Genomic DNA, 20,439 nt, shown 5'->3' with positions numbered 1-20,439 from the left:
TAGATAGGCATTTTAAGTGACACTAATGACATTTCTGAAACATTTGAAATATTAAATCTAAGTAAAAAAAAATGCCCTTAGAAAAAAAAAGCCCAAACCCAAGAAACAACAAATATCTCGATGGTTACATGGTATCTAGAAATTATTAGATTACTACTTCTTATAAAATAACATGAATACAGGGTACAAAGTCATTGGAAAATCCTACTTCTTAATAATTTAGATTCATAATAAAGTAAGCAGTCTCAAATGTGTCAGGAAAAAGGCCACAGTAAAATACATTCAAGAAAGTGGTGTAAAGTAATCAATTTCCTGCATTCACTTCAGAAAGAAAAATGGCAAATTAGTGTGTGTATTCTTCAGATCACTAATTCAGTATCATTTTATAAGTAAACAGCACTTGTCCACAGTACCACCTATAGCTACACAGTACTTCCCACATCTAAATTACATTTATTCTAACTTTAGGAAAAATAAAGCAAGGCATCTTAAAATATTTTGACTTCAGGAAGACAGACAAACACAGCTTAACTCCACAAAGTGAACTTCTCTGAAAAGAACAACTATGAATAAAGTCTGTTTAAAAACACTGAAATCAATAATCAAGGATTTTATGATAACAGAACTGCTCAGAGCATTTCGTATCTGATTTTTCCAAAAATTTTTGTAAAGAAGTTACAGAAAGTAGTATCAGAAGGTCTCACCAAAAGCCTGCTGAATGAAAATGCAGCTAGGGTTTAACAAGAGAAAACAGGAAATATAGGAACTTCAAAGTTGACGTGTCAGGTTATGTTTATAAAGGATGTTAAAAGGCTCTTCTCTTACACCACTGGTTTTTTTTATTGCATCCTTAGAGCACCTACATGATAATGATGAGAGGAACAGGACCAAATAATGTTCTTTGACAGGAAGTGAGCAAACAAAACTATGTTGTCAACATCCTCCATAATTAAATAGAGTACAGTGCTCGTTATTATATGAAAAACTAACAAAAAGTCTCAGTATTAGTGACAATTAATATATAGCCGAAATCAAGAGGTTTGGGTTGAGGGAAAAATACAGAACAAGAGTCCAAACCCCTCTTGCTTACATAAGTTTTATTTTTCAATTACTATATGCAATTTGCCCTCATCGCTACGAGTATCGTCTTCACCACCATGTTGAATACATTCCTGCAAGCAATACGATGATCATTAGAAGCTGACACTTGCAATACCTGTCAGAGATAAAGGATATTTGCAGTTTACACACTAGAATCCATAGCCTTCTCAATTACATTAGTTACTAGCTGATATTAAAGTTTTCATTTAGACATACTGCTAAGCGATATTTAAAGATGGCACCAGGACATTACATGTGTCCTGCTGTGACGTGTCTATGCACTCAATTGCATTTTCTGTTAACATTGTAAAACTCTTTTTAGTCTTTTATAAGAATTACAGAAATTCAGAATGACAACAATTCAAGAGTTTAGAAAAACACTGTGGTATTCCTTTTCTCTGTATTAATGTTCAGATGCTTCTAGACAGTTATTTCTAGGAACTCCGCAGAGCTGCTATTTTTAAATCCTCTCTCCCATTCCACAGGACACTTGTGCTGCCTAGTTGTGAAACAGCATCAGCTATTACTCTGCCTGAACCAGAGGAGCTGGCAGGAGACAACAACAATGGTGACCACAGCAAAGACGCCATCATGGACTTGCACCTCGCAGGAAATCAGACACAGTAATCTTATTCCATTGAGCAATGCCCAAGAAGAAAACAAATCAGGTGAAATCCACTTCAAACGAAGCCGAGAATGACTGCAGCTATCTATCTGTATGTAGGTATTGGCATCACTGGCATATTTAAGTGGTTTTATCTGAAGCAGAAAAATACTCATTCCACTAAGTTAAGACTCAGAAGTAAGTTTTTATCTTGTTAGTCTTCCCTCAACCTTTCAATTTTTCGCTGTTTAAAAAGGTATATTCCTTCTCTGCAAAACTGGATTTTAATACTCATTTTATCTACAAAACTGGATTTTAATACTCATTTTATCTACAAAACAGTTTCAGGGCATGTCACGTGTATGAGCTGAAACAGACCAAGTCTCCTGGTCACCACAGTTCTTGAAGGGTGATACAGTGGATGTGATGTGGGATACTAAGCTGTACTGATGTGTTCGGAATTAAAATGAGCTTCAATATTTTAAGAAGATGGCCCTCACATAATTCTAAGTTTCTAGAATAAAGGTGTATTTTGATGTTTATATGGCAGCTTGTTTGCACTTTCTTCTATTTCATGAACCTCCAGAAAAGTACTACTGAGACCTCACCAAGGAAACACATAGAGTAAGGCTCTCTCTTTGTATTTACAGACAAAAATACCCTAGAATAATCATGACCATAACTATATAAACAGAAAGGCACCATGTTTTTGTCTTCCACTATACAGGAAGGCACACTGCAACGCAAGAGAGATGTGGACTTCTGGAATTTAATGGTATCATGGTTCACCCCAATTCAAACCCAATCCTCCCTTGTGTTTTTTTGTAAATCTCCATACATATAAAAAGCCATGTACATACATTAGTACTACAACAATGCCTAAAGGCTCCCGTGAAGCTTAGAGACCAATATAACAAATATCTGTACAAATAATAATAATAATGATGATAATACTCATCAACAAAGCTATTTTTATAAAAGGCCTTAGAGTAGTGAGGGTATGGTACTAAAAAGAAGGTAATACTGCAGAGTAAGTAATTATTTCCTACAGGTCCCCAGTTTCCTTGGAAACTTACCTACACAGGAACTAAGAAATTCCTGCCACTTGTTCCAAAAGAAACTTACTTACCAAAAGTGAGGTTGGGGAAACAAAACAACCCACAACCCAACAACAGCAAAACCCTCCAAAAATCTGCCTTCTACTCAGAAGCATAGTGTTACCATAAATTTAAACTGCTTATGTTGCATTACCAAGATAATTTTTCAAATCATGATACCAGAGATGTCAAATATTTTGGATAACTACAAATACTCACAAACACTGACAACAGAGCACTCAACTGAATCAGCTTTTGGCAACGTGTATAGTAGTCCTTCTTCTCTAAGGGTAACTTATATTTGACCCATAAATACATGCAGAATAAGCATACTTTCTGTAATCTGGCATTTTTTTCAAGTAAGTTTCACTGAAAGTTATTTACCATGAGATATTGCCTGGCAAGACAGACAGACTCAATCGTGCCCTGGAGGTAGACAGTGGATTTCTTCTGCGGGTTACTAGGGTCAGGGAAGTGGATCTGAGCACCGGTCCTCTGCATGATATGTTTGATGTTACTGCCGTTTCGACCCATCATAAAGAGATGATGCTGTGCTGCAATGTCTAGCTGTGTGCTCACAGGGATTGCAGAGGCCAGGCTCCCAGCTAGGTGTTCTAAAAGCATGGCTGTTCCTTCCTGCGGGGGAAATGCAAGAAACAGGTGTAACAGCGCCCATAGGCATACAGCATTTTTCAGTCAGTTCCCTTAGCTGTCATACATTCCACATTCAAGACAGAAAATTCTGTTTTGCTTAAAACCACCAATTGATTCGTTAAAGGTAACAGATAGCAGATAGAGTTTAGTCCATTTCCATTTTATGGCCAAATACAGCATTTAATTGCCACTGCAAAAGGCAGCAAGATGATCGAATGGTTTGGTCCCAACAGACCTTCTGTGCCCACATACAGCAATAAATGTCAATAGAGATTCATTTGGGTAGGTATACTTGCTAAAATTCTCTTTCAGTTTTGGCCTAAGAGGTTCTTACTGGCTTGAGATCCACCCATCCAAGACCACATCAATCTGTCACACTGCCACTTGTTAACAAGGAAACTTCTTTGTTTTATTAAGACAAATAAGCTCATGGCAGTTCCTCTACTTGACTGTCAAATTCACATCTCCCAATGCCAGTTTCGCAAGACCAGTTTTATCGACTGTTAGGGCAACTTTCAAGGTTATATATTTGAGTGTATGTTGAGAAGATTAAAGCATGAAGAACTCATAGGAAGGTGTGTGTGTTTTGTTTGGTTTTGCGGGTTTTTTTGGGTTTTGTTTGTTTGTTTGTTTTGTTTTTAAATTGGAAGATGGGTAAGATTAGCACGTATTCCAGAAGTGCTGGAAACCTAAACAGGTGTGCAAAAAATGAAAAACAGATTAAAAGCTTAGCACAAAAAATGCTGAATCCTAAACTTAAAATATTTTCTATGCATTTTTATACCTCACCTATGCCAGTGAAGTTTAAAAAACCCAAACCCTCAGGCCTCAAAAGTAATTATACAGTAATAACAAGTACTGATAAGGTAGGATATAACATTAATATTGCTCTTAAGTATCTAAATTATATTTATCACATGCAGAAACCTACTTAAGAAGATTCATTACCTTCACAGCACTAGTGTTATTTTGTGACCCTCTGACAATGACTGTAGCACCATACATTCGAGAGCGTTGTTTAAAGGAAACTGAAATATTATATGTCTGACATATATGCTGAATTGTGGGAGAATTAGGATCTGGGATTGGTTGAAGAATTCCAGCAATAGGCAGTTCAAACATGAGTACCAATGGAAGCAGCTCCTGCAACAACATTGAAGAGCAAATATTGAAAACTGAAGTCATACTGACTAGAACAACAATTTTATTACTGAATCATCATGTACTGGTCATTGACGACTAGCCTGGCATAATACATCCTCTGCCCAGGGTTCATTGATAAAAGTACTATCATGAGCTGGAAAAAGGCACCAATTTTTCCATTGACACAAGAGTTTTTGTTCTGCATAGGCTCTTTTTGTTTGTTTTCCAAAACAGCAGGATCTTTCGCAACTATGTAGCAACAATAAAGCCAAGTCATTTCCCATACTTACCCGGGCAGACCTACAAACAGTTTGTAAAACTTCCTAGGGAAGTCTCTTTTCTGTCATGGATTAATTGGGGCTCTGAAGTTCAACTACAAATCTACATAAACATTAGCTTTTTCATGACTGTCAAGACCAAGGTTGTGTAAATGACAACAACAGACTACAAAAATTGTGAGAAAGTTTTCATAATTGATTAGATTTATAATTATCCATGCCAGAATACACAAACAAGTCAAAACCAGATAGTAAAGACGGAGAAGTGCTACAAGTGGAGAACAAACTGAATTCCACCAAATTACTCACACAATTTATAAATGAAAATGGTTATAATTAAAAAGGCAGAAATTGCCTTTCCTATCTCAGATTCACACAGGATGCCTGAGCTTCTACATGCCATCTGTGGAGGGTAAGTTAAGATGTAAATTTTAGCACAGTATGGCATACTTTACATCTTGCTTACACTGTGGACTGTGTGTTCAAGGTCCACCTTGGGCTAGTTAAAAAGTCTGGCTTGAACGTGAATCACTGTTTTTATAATACCCTTTGCGTTTTACTCATATGGATACTCACATTTGTTCCTGTATTTCTGCTGTTATAAGACAAAGCCAGACAACCCTAGGATTCTCAAAACTATATATATATATATATATATATATATATTTATTTTTTTTTTTTTCTTTCGTTTTCCTTTCAGGTGTTCTAAAGGAAACACTATACTGAAATAGACTATTACCCGAATTCTAACTCTTGCCGACTCCACTCCAGCTGGCTGTCCTGCAATAGATACCTGGAACATTAAAAACATAGTATCACATTTTGAAATGGGGCATTGGAAAAATTATTCCGATAACTGCGCTCTGTTTAAATTATTTTGTTTTAAAATCAGTGTTTATTTCACACCTAGTGACATCCTATGTGTTCTCTAAGCAGTAACTGCAAACTAAAACCAGTTTTAAAAAACCAATCTATGAATATTCTAACATCTAAGGTTATATAGCATTAGCAACTAGAAAAAAATACATGGAACAATACAGTTTGGATCAAAAATTGGAATAACTACTACATACATTTACTCAATGCTAATATTCAACACATTAAGTTTTCCTGAACATTTTTAAATAACTGTATTTTGCTCAGCAGCCACTAGGATGCACAAGAGGGAGTTCTAAATACAGTGATGAAAGACCTTAAAGTAAACATTCCAGGAATATTAGCATTACAGAAGATGTACAATTCAGGGTCAATGACTTATTCTAGTAAAGTTGAACTCTTCCAACAGGACATTCATTTTCACTAGCTATCCACCAAGTTTAGTTTTCAACTAAATTACACCTAAGTCAAAAGCACCAAGAAATCAATCGATACGCTAAACAAGTCAGGTGCTGAAGAGGAGAAAACTTTACAAAAGCAGTGGTTTTCATACTGTTTCTCTACTATTCATACCAATTTGCTGACTTCTGTAAGCTCAAAACAATTGTACTTAAAAAAATTAGAATTATTCATGAGCCATCACAAATTGTTTCCATCTGTTCTATAACATTTATTTACTTAGAAAATCCTGTGTTTTTTGAGTGTAAATACCAAAAAACTATTTCCCTGAACATGAACTCACTGTTAACAAAACACCCAGAGAGACAAAAGAAGTTTAGAGAAGTTTTATACCCTCAGGAATTACAGGATAAATGTGTTAAATATTAAACCATACTTACTTGGTTGCTTTTCTCTGCTTGATTATTCCTATTTGAGTCTGGAAAATGGATGTGGCATCCTGTTTCCTCCATCACCTTTTTAATATTATTGCCACCCTTACCTATCACATGAGAATGTTCTGTATGTGAAACATCCATCTTTAAGGTTACCCGATTGCTCTGGAAATCAAGCACCCAAGATTACATTTGTACACAGCAGAACCCGAGTATATTAATGTAACTTCAAGAATGACATTCAACATTCTATTTCCAAAGTATTTTTGCCATGGCTTACCTTCTACAGAAGTAAGATGTTTTCAAAACTGATCATAGTCAGATACTAAACCATTCACATTTTCTTCCCAATGAGGAAATAACATGGAAATAAATACCCTGAACATATACCTTCACAAAAATGTCTAAGGCTTTTAAAACATGCCATAGCTTTTATCAACTGTGACTTAAAAATATCCTTTTGCTATCCATTCTAGTTTTAGTTCTGTGTTCTTTCACTTGCAGTCATACACCTGCCTGATCTGAAAGGATCATATGAAGACGACTGGCAAATCAAAGCCATGGGAATAAAATAGCAGGGTTTATTCCTCCTTTAATAAAACATACTAATTTTTTTTTTTAGTACATCAATTTTTAAGATGCACAAACACTGCCTACAGCGGTTCTTCAAAACTATTTCATTAACGGTCTATAATACTGTTAATAGTTGTTCAAAAAATGGTGCTTATCACTGCAGTGTTCCTTTTGGCAATCTATTAAGAGAATCAAAAAGCTGGTGTACAGCTACGCAGAAGCCATACACACTGCCCCAAAAGACTTGCTACTGGATGAAAAGAAAATCTGATGAACATGAGACACCGGCCAAAATCCAGATGTTTTAGAAATTGCAGTCCTAACAATTCAGAGTACAGGAATTCAGTAACAGTTACAAATAGAACTGCATACATGCTCCTAAACTTGAATTTCAAACAGAAATAAAATTTTAGGTTCACTGAAGTGGCTGCATAATGTACTGTTTGCAGTGAAGCTGTATTTCAGAAGTAAAAACCTCAATCCAATGAGCAAATCATGCATGCTTTTAGCCATATGGTTAAGAATATTATTTCTATGTAGTTCAGATCTGGAAAGAGTGCTTTAAGCAAGTATTTTCTTGTAGCATGATTAAATACGTTTGTATACACCAAATATTAATATCCAGAAGGAATTTATTGGTAACTTTGCTTCAGAGCATCCATAAATACCTTCTGTTTAAATGAGCCCATTAAAGAGATCAATGCCACCACAAAAATAGGGGCTAAGGTAATATTCTAAGTAAGTTTTTTTGTAAATATATATTTTCTTACTTTTGTGTCCAAGACAGACATTATTTTCTCTTTTGCTTCTTTAACGTTTTCCTTTTTTCCAGAGACTTTAATATGGGGATCTATTAAAAAAAAAAAAGTTGTTAAAAAATACAGTAAAATAACTATCTAAATTTTCCTCACTGCTTAAATAACTTCAATAATTTACTATTTATAGTTCAGCAATAAACTATCCAACCAACCATTGGGATTCACCTACAAAGCAAATGTATTGTTCCGTTCCTTCAGCCCCACAGTTAGGATTACCAGATGACTTTATGATAACCAACATAATCAACTAAAAATAAATGGGAATCAAATACCAAACGTACATCACACTACTATAAACACCTGCAATGCAATTACATAACTAAACCACCGTGGTTTCTCAAACAATTATTAATAGAGGGCTGCTAAAAGCTTTTTGACAGCCTTACTGAAGCTTAACAAAATGTCTAGGAAAAAAACCCTCACCATTTCACTGCATTTAAGTAGCCTCTAGAAATTCCTTTGCAGTTTTAACCTAGCAATAAAGATGCCTCCACCAGAAGTTTTCTGTTTGAAGTTATCACATCAAATTTAAATGACACTTCATTAAATCCATTCTCAGAAGTGTCAAGCATATAAATCAAAATTTGCTACGAAGCTATATACCCAGGAGGAACATCAGCTGATAGCAATTTTTGCCCAGTGAGATCCAAAATATTGATTCCACAACACGCTTCAGTTTACAATTTGCAGACCATTGTCCTTAAACCAGCAGATGTTTTGCTGAGCTATCAAGTACAGTTCTGCATCCTGGAATATACACCTCATCGGGAAGTACAGAACTGACTTCGGAGCCACATCAAGTATCAACTACTCAAAAAAGGGTAAAAATTACACATTAGATAGTTTAGCAGCACCATCTGGTGTCCAGAGGCCTGAAGTGCTACAATTAAAAATTACTGTCAAAGCATTAAATACAGGTTCAATTAAACCAAAGAAAGATTTCCCAAACTAGCATTCAAATTTCTAAGTATAAGAAACAAGAACATGATTTTGCAGGGGTGTCGATTTCTCTTTCCCCAGTTCTTGAGTGCTCTGCCCTTTTGCAGTAAAGCAGTGTTTTTTCTCTTGGAATGGGATGAACTGTTATTCAAAAAAAGAAGAATTTGAAACCCTCTTCTAGCTGATGATTTAATCTAATTCATTATGCTAGACAGATACATACATTTTGGGCTATATAAAAGTAAATATATTCTCAGTAGCAGCAGAAAACATACCTGCCTTTCCCATCATCTCAGTAATTGAAAGCACTTCACTACTAAGGAAATGCCAAATAATACAATTGTAGATTCCAAACCTGTTGTATTCAGTTGAAAACTGCAACTCTTTAAGCCATGCCTGGATACTTCTTTTGTTCCAACAATAAAAAAAAAATAATCTCTAGTCTTTACTACTGGGAAGTTCTGAGCACATTCAGCTGGGGATACAGAAACACTGAAGGAACACAGGATTCACTGCCAAGTTTCATGAAAGTCAAGAAAAATGCAGCATTTTGAGTTCTGAGAAACAGATATATTTCATTTTTAAAAATGGAAAAACTGTGTAGTAACAAAAACACAGTATGTGCATAGAATCTAAAGAAGCTCCACAAATCTGCTGCTTCAGCCTTTTCACAATGGAGCAAAGTAAAAAACCAACAAAATAGTCTTAAGGCCAATTTTTCTTTTCTTTTTTAAAGTTGACAGTAAGCTATGTGGTTCTAATGTGTTTAAGCTGTGAACGTTATTTGAAGTGGGTGTCACAGGCAGAAACTCCCAGAAGCAGATTCTAGCACACTATGTGTAAGCTCCAAGCACTCTCCGCAGAGACAACCAGGAAAAACACAAAACCAGACGACCACCATTTTGGGGTTGACTTCCACACATTTGTAAACATTACATTTTAATACACATTTGGTTACAAGTGTGAAAAATATCTGAAGACAAGCATGGCATCCTATTAGTACCAAAGAAGATTACTACCATTCCATAATACTATTTATTTAGCTGTGGGTGAAAGTGCAGTTTAGAATACCTATATTTTCTATTTCTCATCTTAGTTGGACTCTATATACCAACAGCTTCAGCAAAGAACCCCATATATCTACATTACAGGAAAAAAAGCCCAATTACTCACTTCAAAAATAAAAGAAGAATTCACAAAGCAAAAAAAGAATCCACTGATACCAATGACAATTCTAAAACATGCTACAAAAATCTTTTAGAATTGCTCTTAAATACCCTCTCCTTACTTGACTTCTTCTCAATGACACAGTAGTCTTAATTAAGCAACTAATTTAAGTTAATGGAATTCTTCCTCTGAGACTTGCTTACTCTTTTCTTCAAGGAAACACCGTTCAGATATGACACCCACATGAAAATTTTGCATGAGAAGAGTTACTTGCAACTAACAGATTTTTAATTCTTTGAACTGGCTTTGCAGGAGTTGAAAGTACATTGAAATTATGTACGATCTGCAGGAAAGCCAACAGGTATCCAAATAATACTGAATCAATGAACAAAGAGATCAGTTCAGGAATTGACTAAAAATTCAGAGAGGCAATTGGATCATATAGTCTTTTTTATATTTCAGACCCTTAAATTTTTTAAATACACCTCTCTATTGAGCCAATTAGCTTGTTTGCATTGCAGTTCCTCTGGAAAATATGGAAAAGTAGAAAATTGTCTGCTCTAATAGTTTACCCCTTTCAGCCTCCCAGACTTGCGCCTGATTTTGGACACTTAGGTTCACTGGTTCTTGTTCTACTTTTTTTTTTTTTTTTTGTCCCCCCAAGATTAAAGAACCTTTAGTGTTCAATAGCATCTTCCAGTCAAGGTCCATATATGCTAATCAAATCACCTATCACTATACGAGCTCTTTTTCTGAGACCAACCCTGAATACTCTCATTTGACCAATTATTAAGAAAAATGAGGTTGAGAATCTGTCTTCTTTCTTCTGGCTGAATTATTTATTTTCAAAGTTAAGGACCTTCCGTTTCTGTTTTAAAACACTGTATTCCAGGCAGGTTTATGAGGAGATAGTCAGAAGGCAAGTTAGTCCCAAACTTCTTGGAAGCCCAGTGCAGATCAGGCCACATTTGACCTCAAACAACTGTCTGCTCAACAGAGAAAACCTGTCACTAATTTACCTTCAGTTTCCAGCTTTCTGGTTAATCTGAACTATTTTGTGGAAAAGTCCAAAGCTGTATAGCATCTGAAAAGTGTTTTCAGGATTTCTATCTGAGTGGGAATGAAGTGACCAGGTAAGGTCTTTGTGCATTGATACAAGGGAGTAATTAAAACAGTTGACTTAAGATTTCTAGATATTGGTAGCAACAGCTTCAGAAAACAAGGAGCCAATGACAATAAAAATGGTTCCAGACGATTTATTACGTCTTGGCACCACAAACGTAGGGTGTTCAGTACCTGCATATGACAAGCGATGTCAGTTTGCTGTTGTATTTACATTAAACAAGGTTGAACATAAAACTTTTACCCTATTTTCCAGGTGCAACTATTTATTCCATGGATTAACGGTTACTCTTAATTTAGAAAAAAATACTATATTTTCTTAGTACTAAGACAAAAATATTTGTTGGATAAAGCTCTACATTAATATTTGAAATACCTGCAGGGTGTGACTGTAGCAATGTATCCTCAACAGAGCCCAAAACAAGATAAATTGCACTCTTAAAAGTGTGAAGAAAATTGTCAGGCATAAAGGTATAGCAGGTGTAGTGTACATACAGCACGGTCCATACAGACAAGCACAGAATCACTGCCCAGTCCGTGGGCTTACCCAGGTGACCACAGCACCTGCACACAGCCTTGGCTGGGACAAGGCCACCCATGGAACAAGACTAACGCACTGCCACAGACAGATCCTGCTGGGACTGGGGCAAAATGATGCTATTTTGGTCCAGGTGACAACTGGATCAGATCACCAAGTTGTTATGCCATACGTCAACCCTGAGGAACACTGGGTTTGGTACCTGTTTTTACTGGGGTGGGGTGGGTGGGCAGGGGAAAAAAGCAATTTCCGCACCCACGCACTTTTTTTTTTTTTTAAAAAAAGCTTTTGAATACAACTGGAAATATACTTTAAATAAAACTATTTAAATCCTACAGCAATGAAAGATGACTACCATGAATGAAGAAACAATACGCCAAAGCTTTACAAACTATTTGTAAACACAGAACAAAGGCTTCACAAGAAGTCTGTGCTAAAAGCATGTAAGGCTTTAATGCTTTAAACACAAGCGCAGTGTCAGAAATTGGAAAAGATTTTTGACTCATAAGAAACAATACGATTAGTGTCTTGCAAAATACAAAACAAATAACTGTAATTATCTTTTAATCAGTTTTGATGGGCAGCATCTTTTTCCCTAAGACTGGAAAATAAATTTAACAGATATCCCCCCCACCTCTTCTCAAGAATGGAAGAATATTTACATAAAATAGAAAGCTAAAGTTACACCACAAAATATGCTGGAAATTTTTCTCAGTCCTCATTTTGCCAGACTTCTGCCTTCAAGTGGTCTTTTATTGCTGCTGTCCTCAAATTCTTCACTCCATACTTGGGCAGTTTCCACCTCCTCAGTCTTTGTCCACAGCTATACCAGCAAGCCTCCAGCTTTTTTGCTACTATTGTGTGCGAGATTTCAGTAAGCAAAATAAAATTCCTCCAAGCAAATACATTTGTGCCAGGGCAAACGCATCCAACACTTAACGTTTGTCAGGCAAAAAGTATTTCTAATAATTATAACACTTAACTGTGTAGACCTCTCCTGCAACTCAAGACATTACATTTAATGTCTGGGCAAGCTCTTCAGACCACAGCAATGCAAGTAGCTTGTTTACAGGATGAACAGACATCACTTCAGCTACAAAAATACCACTGTTCTAAAAATAGCTAGACAAATGGGCAATACCAGGGCAGATGACAGTCATTCTTAATAAATAACCGATTAGGATCTGAATAGCCCATGAGTATTACTGAACTTGAGCCATTCAAAGAAAACAGAGACCTAGCATTTTTAAGAACAATTTATGGAAATATCTGCCCCAAAATTACTAGCACAAAACACACTAATTAATACGAGAAGTCAGTATGAAAAGAGAAAGCCAAATGAATACCTGACCGGTAAGTTGCTAACTTGTCAACCAAAAGAGCGAGTACATTATTAACCCTAAAACAAAATGAAACATAGGTCTATAAAAGAAGTGAATCAATCAAAAAGGTCAAATAGGACTTCCTATTAGCATGGAAAAAGGGATAGTTTAATTAAAACTATTTCTTTTAATTAAATCAGGAAATACTGTGTGTACAGTTGTCAAGTGGATATTCACCGACCAAACTAGGTGGACTGATGACAGCCAAGACAGACCTGGAACAGGCTCAGTCTGTTCCCATGGAAAAGAAACATTAAGGCTAAAAGCATGCAGCAAATGCTCACGATTAAGAGCATATGCAAAGTAATGCAATTGTATATGAAAAGAAATTTGTCACTTGGGCACTTCTCACTGTTTGCTTACCAGTTTAAAAGAATTCTAACCCTCTCTCCAAAGCAGCTTGGCACCCTTATTCACCTCCCGCTACCTAAACCATTGAAGAACCACCCCCCCACCCCCCACCCCCCGAATCTACTCATATAGTAAGGCAGAATGCAATGGGTCATTTCCTACTGCACACGCCCTGTGTACCCTTCAAGACATATCACTCAACAACAGGGGTGGTTTGTTTGTTTGTTTGTTTTTTAGTTTAAATTACACCGCAGCACCATCACCTCTGAAGGAGACTTCAACTAGCTAACTTGGGCATGATCAAAAGCTCACCAAAGCATCACAGAACATCAAAAAAAAACCCCAACAACCAAACAAAAAAGCATCACCGGCTGCAAGCAATTAATGGTGTCTTCAGAGCCGACATACCCTAAGGCTCTGGCCATTCTAGGGGATCTGACTGCTGCGGACAAACAGCTGATTATGAAACCTTCTTTGGGAAAAGCTAGAGCCACTGCCTACACATGCATGCACATTTGAATTGGAAGACTATCTTAGAAGATTTTGACTCTTAACTTTCCCCCTTACTGGCATCTAACTCCAAACCATCTTTAGAAGAATTTCTGCTCTACAGAGCGTATGAGAATGAAGCTAAGAAAAAAGTAAATACTGTTTGCACTGCTTCTGCCATAGCTCCAGGGAAAGCGGTTTACATACAACCCTTCACTCTTCTTACTTTTTGGTTGCTATCATGTAGTCACCTGAGGAGCGTTAAGTATCCGAGCATTGCTTTTCAATCCTGCACTGTAACAACTACATGATGGTGAAGCCTACTATCCTCTCCTTACTTCTCTCCAACATTTATAAAAATACATGTATATACACATATACATACATGGACACGCAGTTACTCGTGATGCTGAGACTGGGTAAAACACTGACCTTAGACACACACAAAACCATAGAAATGATGTGCAACATCTGGTAGAACAGAGAAAAGAACCTTGTTTCTCAAACATTTCATAGTGCAATTCAAAAGGAAACTAACACCTGTAACAGGTTACTTAAAATTAGCCAGAAACATCAGATAAGCTTTAAAAAATAGATTACCTGTACAACTTATTATTTTTGGAGAAATAAACTATTGATGACTGGATTTCGGACCCAGTGACAGAGGAAATGAAGCTGAAAGGACTTCTCTTAAAGCATTAAGCAAAGAGGTAAGACAAGGAAGAGGTAACAGAATGTATGGCAATTTAAACAGAATTTAAACGGATTTGAAGGGAGAAGGGGAAGGCCAAGGTGGAGAAGAAGAAAACCTGAAAAGAAGAAATGAAAATGAATTAATTGTAATCACCCAGAGACTCCATTTCAGTTAAACAATTTCAGTTTCTTACCACCATAATTAGCTTAAATTCCTTATTTTACTTTTCCAAAAAAGGTCATTAGGGACATTTTATAAATGCATTCTGACACTACAAGGCACACGCCATGCTGCAGTTCTGCTACTTCTTGGGCAGTTGTTCTTCAGGTCACCCAAAGCAAGGCAATCTCTCAGCAGGACACAAAGTCTGTTACGTCTTATTTTTTCAACATGGAACCAACAAATTCAGATTTCATTACTTAAACGGCTGTTGCCATTGCATCTCAAAGCACAAACACAGAACCACAATGCCTGGGAAAGAAAATAAGAAGTAGGGAATAAAAAAAGCTATAGATGATCAACTTAATAGAGGACTTAAAAAATAGCCCACAACATTACTATCAAAACCCAGAATTATACCTTCATTGCACATAGACTTTATATTTGAGGTTACAATTTCGATGCATAACCCTTGAGATAATTTTAGTTTCTCACACACACATTTGCAAAGAAGTCATTGCGGCTGTGTTTTGCTAAATAAAAAGCATCATAACATCTGACTCATGACCCTAAACGCACGCCTCAGGCTCAACCTTCTTTGCAAATTCTCCCACATCCAAATCTGACTATGCTTACTTTGCATCTTCATGCTCCCTGATTATTGCCATGTCTTTTAATGTCTTATTGCTCTGACTGACTGCATTCGCTGTGTGAGCAGATTTTTATATGGCCATTGGAAAGTATTCTCTGGTTGGAACAGGAGGATGCAGCTTGTCTCCAGCAAAGACTACTGCATGAGATTCACCTGAGCGAACAGGACATAACTGTCCTCTTGAGAATCAGAACAAAATGAACTATTATCAGAAAAATGGAAACAGTAGGTTCTTTATAGGACGTCAGGCACCCGGTGACTAAAGCCAAAGACAACTATACACAGTATTTCTGGATACGATTACAAACACTCTATTACTTTCTCTGCTTTAGTATTACACTTCTACAGAGTGAAATGGATTCTCCCCAGAAAAGTTTGCCTTTCCTGGACTATTATATTTTTAGACATCTTTATTTCAACTGTATTCCTGATTAACATGGTAAATGGTTTATTTTTGTTCGGTTTGTGTTTGTTTTTTTTTTTTGTTTGTTTGTTTTTAATAGAGAAAAATTAAAAGTCTGATAAAGAAACATTTATACAGTCTTCCTGACAGGTAACCAAATAGCAACAGCTTAATGAAAACATGAAAATGGTACTTTGAAACATGAGAAGCATAGTCAGATCATGGATTGTAAGTGTATCTGCCTTTCACAGAGTACCTCTAAGCTTCCCCCCCCCACCAAAATACAGGGAGTATAAATGCACAACATCAAGCACTTCATCAGCTACCAAGTATAGATCTGAAGTGCAATGAACGTAGTGAAAACATGCAACACCACACAGAGGAGCAGAGCACCTCAGCAAGGAGATCTCTGGCAGCAAACAGCCTCTGCAAGACATTATAGGCAAGTCCAAATGCGCAAATGCTAGAGGCAGCGTAACAAGTAGCTCAGAAGCAGGAACAGGAGGTCCGTGAGCCAAAGCAAAACACAAACTGGTGCCTGCTGAGGCCAGAAGCCCAACAGCAGAAACAGTTGCAATCAAAGAATATGAATCTATGACCAACTGGCAGATCATAGAGAGATGCTTCTGGTCACTGCATTGTCAACAGTAAGATTTGAGCAAATATTGCAAACACCAAGCATTAAAAGCCTCATTAGATGTTTTTACTATTTGCATTATAGTGAACTATTGTTAAAGACTGAGTTTAGAGCTCTAGCAGATCTTTTGTTACTCATCTTGAACACACATTATTGATAGTACTTACTTTATCTTACTTACGATAAAAATAAGACCTGCGTATTTAGTAAAGTCATTGACTTACTGCTGATAAACCCTAGGACATGAGGTATTTCCATCAGCTACCTGTGTTGGTGGTACACAGATCATGCAGTGACAGGCATAATAACAAGGACTTGCAGCAGCAGAAGACAGGCATTTTCTTACAGCACCGACAATCCAGTAAAACTGTAGTCTAACAGTCCATGGTCTAATACAGATTTAATGGCTTTGCAGTCTCTTTTGAAAGAGAACTCAAGTGCAAGCAGATCATATTCACTGCCTATCCTGTCTTTTCATGTACCGGATACAAATAACGTTGCTTACAAGAGATAGATCCTATGCAAGAAAAGCCTCCTTAATGCTTTCTTTGAAGCTATAACGCAGCAGTCATTTTGGGTTTGATACAGAAATTTAGATCACGATCACATACATTGCATTTCTACATCATTGTTTGAAATATCAATACATATTTTAATGCTATGATATTGTTAAATGTATGAAATTTGAGTCAAAAATTGCTATGATTGTTACCAACTAATTTCTGCCATTCATTGAACAAGATTATTTTTTCTCTTATTTTTTAAAAAAAGCCTAAGGTGCCTTTTTTTCTTTTACAGCCAGCATGGCAATGTAATAGCTTTTTCCATGCATCACTGCTATTCAGGCTGTAGTCTCCAGGAAGAAAAAAAGCAAATGGGCAGTCTGGGGAAGTAGAGTTTCCTTCTTCCTTCTAAATCCATTTGTGAGGCATCCAATCAAGAAAAAATTAGTCATCTAGTGGAAGCTTATGCCTTAAAAACTTCCAGATGGTTTATACAAGCAATTTTTGATGCGAATACCGAATTACATGTTTTAATCATATAGTAATCTACCATTTCTTGGCTTTTAACATGGTAATATCATATGGCACTAACAGTAGTAGATCTTACGTTAAAAGGTTATTCTTAGCCACAGATATTAAATTATTTTCTCCAGAATGACTGGCAGTTTGCAGCTGATGCAGGAAGCAAACCTTCCTCTCCTGAAGACCAATGACATAAAAAGAAAAGCAGAAGCTTTTAAGGAGGGATTCTTAGCAAATAAACACCACGCTTCCCACACTGTTCTTCTGGAAGGGTAATTACTTTGTGATACGCTTAAAAAAAATAAATGCCCGAAAGATGTCAAGTGTTGCCTTTTAAATCAGGAAATCATCCCTGAGCGGTTCTCAGATAAAATTTTTTGCATGTCTTCTGTCCATCTGCCTCTCTCCAGTATTAGACAAACAACAAAACTCACCTCTGGAAAATTAGTTGCCTGTTTGGCATCTGTGTGATGTTAATTTCAGCAGTCATTCTGGTTTTTGGTGCCCCAAAATTGAGTTTCAATAGAAGGATGGGAATTGCGGAGTGCAACACTATGTCATTCTCCAGTTTACGTGTAAACATAGCATGGAGCACACTGCAAGGATTCTGCTAACAGCTAGAAGCTACTAAAAATCCCAAAACAATACATTAACTAATTACAGTTTTTTTCTGAAATATTGTGAAAAATTTGTACTCCCAAGTAATTTAATTAAAATGTTAAGAGTTTATATTGCTACATTCTAGGGCCCAAAATTTGAGTTTGTACTACAGTTACTGCCAAGTACTCTCAGTGAACGTTAAGCCCCTTAGTAATTCCCTTCATATTACATCTGTTTGTATTTTGGCTCTCCCTTCTATGTCCGAGTACAAGCAAACTGCTGTTCCTTACAGCAAGCCCCGATCAATAACAGAGAAACTGAAAACTTTGTTCCTAGTCTTGCAGAGTTTAAATGACACTTGTGTAAATTTACTTGAAGAACCATGCCCATGTGCTCGCTCCTTTGCTACCTCGAATGTTTCCTTAAATCATTCAAAAATGTGGCTGCAAGTGTATAGTGCCTTTCCCTGAGCCACTACATATTAATGATTTTACATTTTTGCATAGAACCAGCATTTGTTGCTGTAGGCACACACACATCGAGCACAGAAGTATCAACAAGCTAATTACAAACAAGATAAAAGGCTCAGGCAAATGTGACTGACTTTACAAGCTCTCTCAGTTGTCACCTACGCTGCATGCAAACGAAGGAGAAATAATTGATCCGGCTGATATCTGAAATTGTAGCAAACTGGAGGCTGGCACAAATACCTCCAGTAACCGAAGTATTTGCTGCCAGTGGCTAGCACAAGGGATGCTGTAGCTGTGTGCATATCTAACTGCTCCGATAGGAGTGAATCAACATGAACTCCTGTGGCCAAATTTCAAATGGCCTGGGACAGTCTCTTTCTCTTCATTTATTTATTGCAAAACAGGGAGGAGTCATCTATGCTTGGATCAGCTCCTCCAGAAACAAAATAAATAAATGAACTTGTGATCTAAACACAACGGTTCTTTAATTTTTAAAGTACACAGTTAAGAGAGTTTGGGGAATGTTTCTGCAGAATATGAGAAACAGTATGCACTGACAGTTTCTCATTTACAGAGAAAGTTAACAAAAAGCAGATGTAGCTCATAATACAGTGACTGCAATACATGCTGTAATTAATCTGGCATTCCAAACAATAAACGCTATGTCAGCAAGAGACTTGCTTTAAATCTTTAAGTCAATTATGTATTGATTGCCTTAGCAACACATTACAGAAAATATTTACCATTTTCAAAGTTGTGTTTTTCAAGTATTGCTTGTCTTAACTGCAACAGGTAGCCTGCAGATTAATTAAGAAGCTTAGCAGTGAGCAAGTACCCAAAATGAATACTCTGAGAACTATTAAAGCTACAAAGATTCTTTTCCTTGATATATTCACAAGCCAAACATCATAAACACAGAAAACAATTTTTCCAGCTTTGTATCTCAGCCTAGGGAGAGCAGCCACTCTCAAGAGACTGGATATTCTGTGGTGTGTGCATGCATTTCAGACTGCAAAATATGCAAATATTGTCAATCTTGGCAAATCACAGAAAAACTAGACTAGAAGATAGTGAGGTATAGGAAGCTGGGTCTTCAGGTGCAAAATACATCCACTTAGAACAATGGTGGCAGTGGTGTTTTATTTGAGTTACCAAGAAACTCAGTCATTTTTGTTTCAGGTTCTATATTCACAGTTTGAAGTAAAAAAATTCCCCATGCTAGTCTGCCACTAACTGTTTCTCTATGACAAGACAATAAAAAAAAATAATAAAAAAATTACAGCCCCTTTCCAGCATATCTCCTACAAATCCATCATGTCCTATCAATTTAAACCAAGAAAACACAGAGCAACAGCTGTGGACAAACAACATAAGACAGCTGAAAATCATCCCTGCGGTTTAGCTATCTAAATATTTGTGGGAGACAAGTTTTCCATTATGCATAGAAAAGCCAAATTCCAGCTCACAAGTATAGTAAAAAAATAAAAATAGATATTTCAATCAATATCAATTCAACAAATTTACGCCACATTCACAAAGTTGCCTTCAACTGATTTTACTCTGACAAATTTAAACCAGAACTAAAGAATTTTTGCAAAGACTTATTTTTGTTTACTGCTACCACCATGCATAAGTCACTCCAGAAATTACCTTCAAACAGAAGACTTACAAAATAAAGACAATACTGGAGACAAGCTGGAAAACATGACCTAGCACTTGCCATACACTACCGTGCCAATTTACCTCCTGAATGTCAATGCTGAGTATAGTATTATGTTGATATTTTAATTAGCAGCTATGGCCTTACAAATCTCACTGTCTAGATAAAATTTAG

At 36.5% G+C, this 20,439-nt stretch overlaps 1 protein-coding gene across 1 annotated transcript in view; it reads right to left on the bottom strand.

Annotated features, from left to right (window-relative positions):
* Positions 1-20,439, bottom strand: part of BICC1 (BicC family RNA binding protein 1) — a 109,259-nt gene that overhangs the window by 20,718 nt on the left and 68,102 nt on the right. Inside the window, exons 4-8 of the mRNA XM_037400683.1 lie at positions 7,930-8,009; positions 6,593-6,751; positions 5,617-5,670; positions 4,405-4,599; positions 3,187-3,438 (exon numbers count right to left, since the gene is read on the bottom strand). Coding sequence (XP_037256580.1) covers positions 3,187-3,438; positions 4,405-4,599; positions 5,617-5,670; positions 6,593-6,751; positions 7,930-8,009 — 740 coding nt within the window. The remainder of the gene's footprint in view (positions 1-3,186; positions 3,439-4,404; positions 4,600-5,616; positions 5,671-6,592; positions 6,752-7,929; positions 8,010-20,439) is intronic.

The sequence above is a fragment of the Falco rusticolus genome, chromosome 9 (assembly GCF_015220075.1).
Source record: "Falco rusticolus isolate bFalRus1 chromosome 9, bFalRus1.pri, whole genome shotgun sequence".
Lineage (NCBI taxonomy): Eukaryota > Metazoa > Chordata > Aves > Falconiformes > Falconidae > Falco > Falco rusticolus.
The sequence above is the reverse complement of the archived record's forward strand: the minus strand, read 5'-3'. Positions and strand labels throughout refer to the sequence as shown.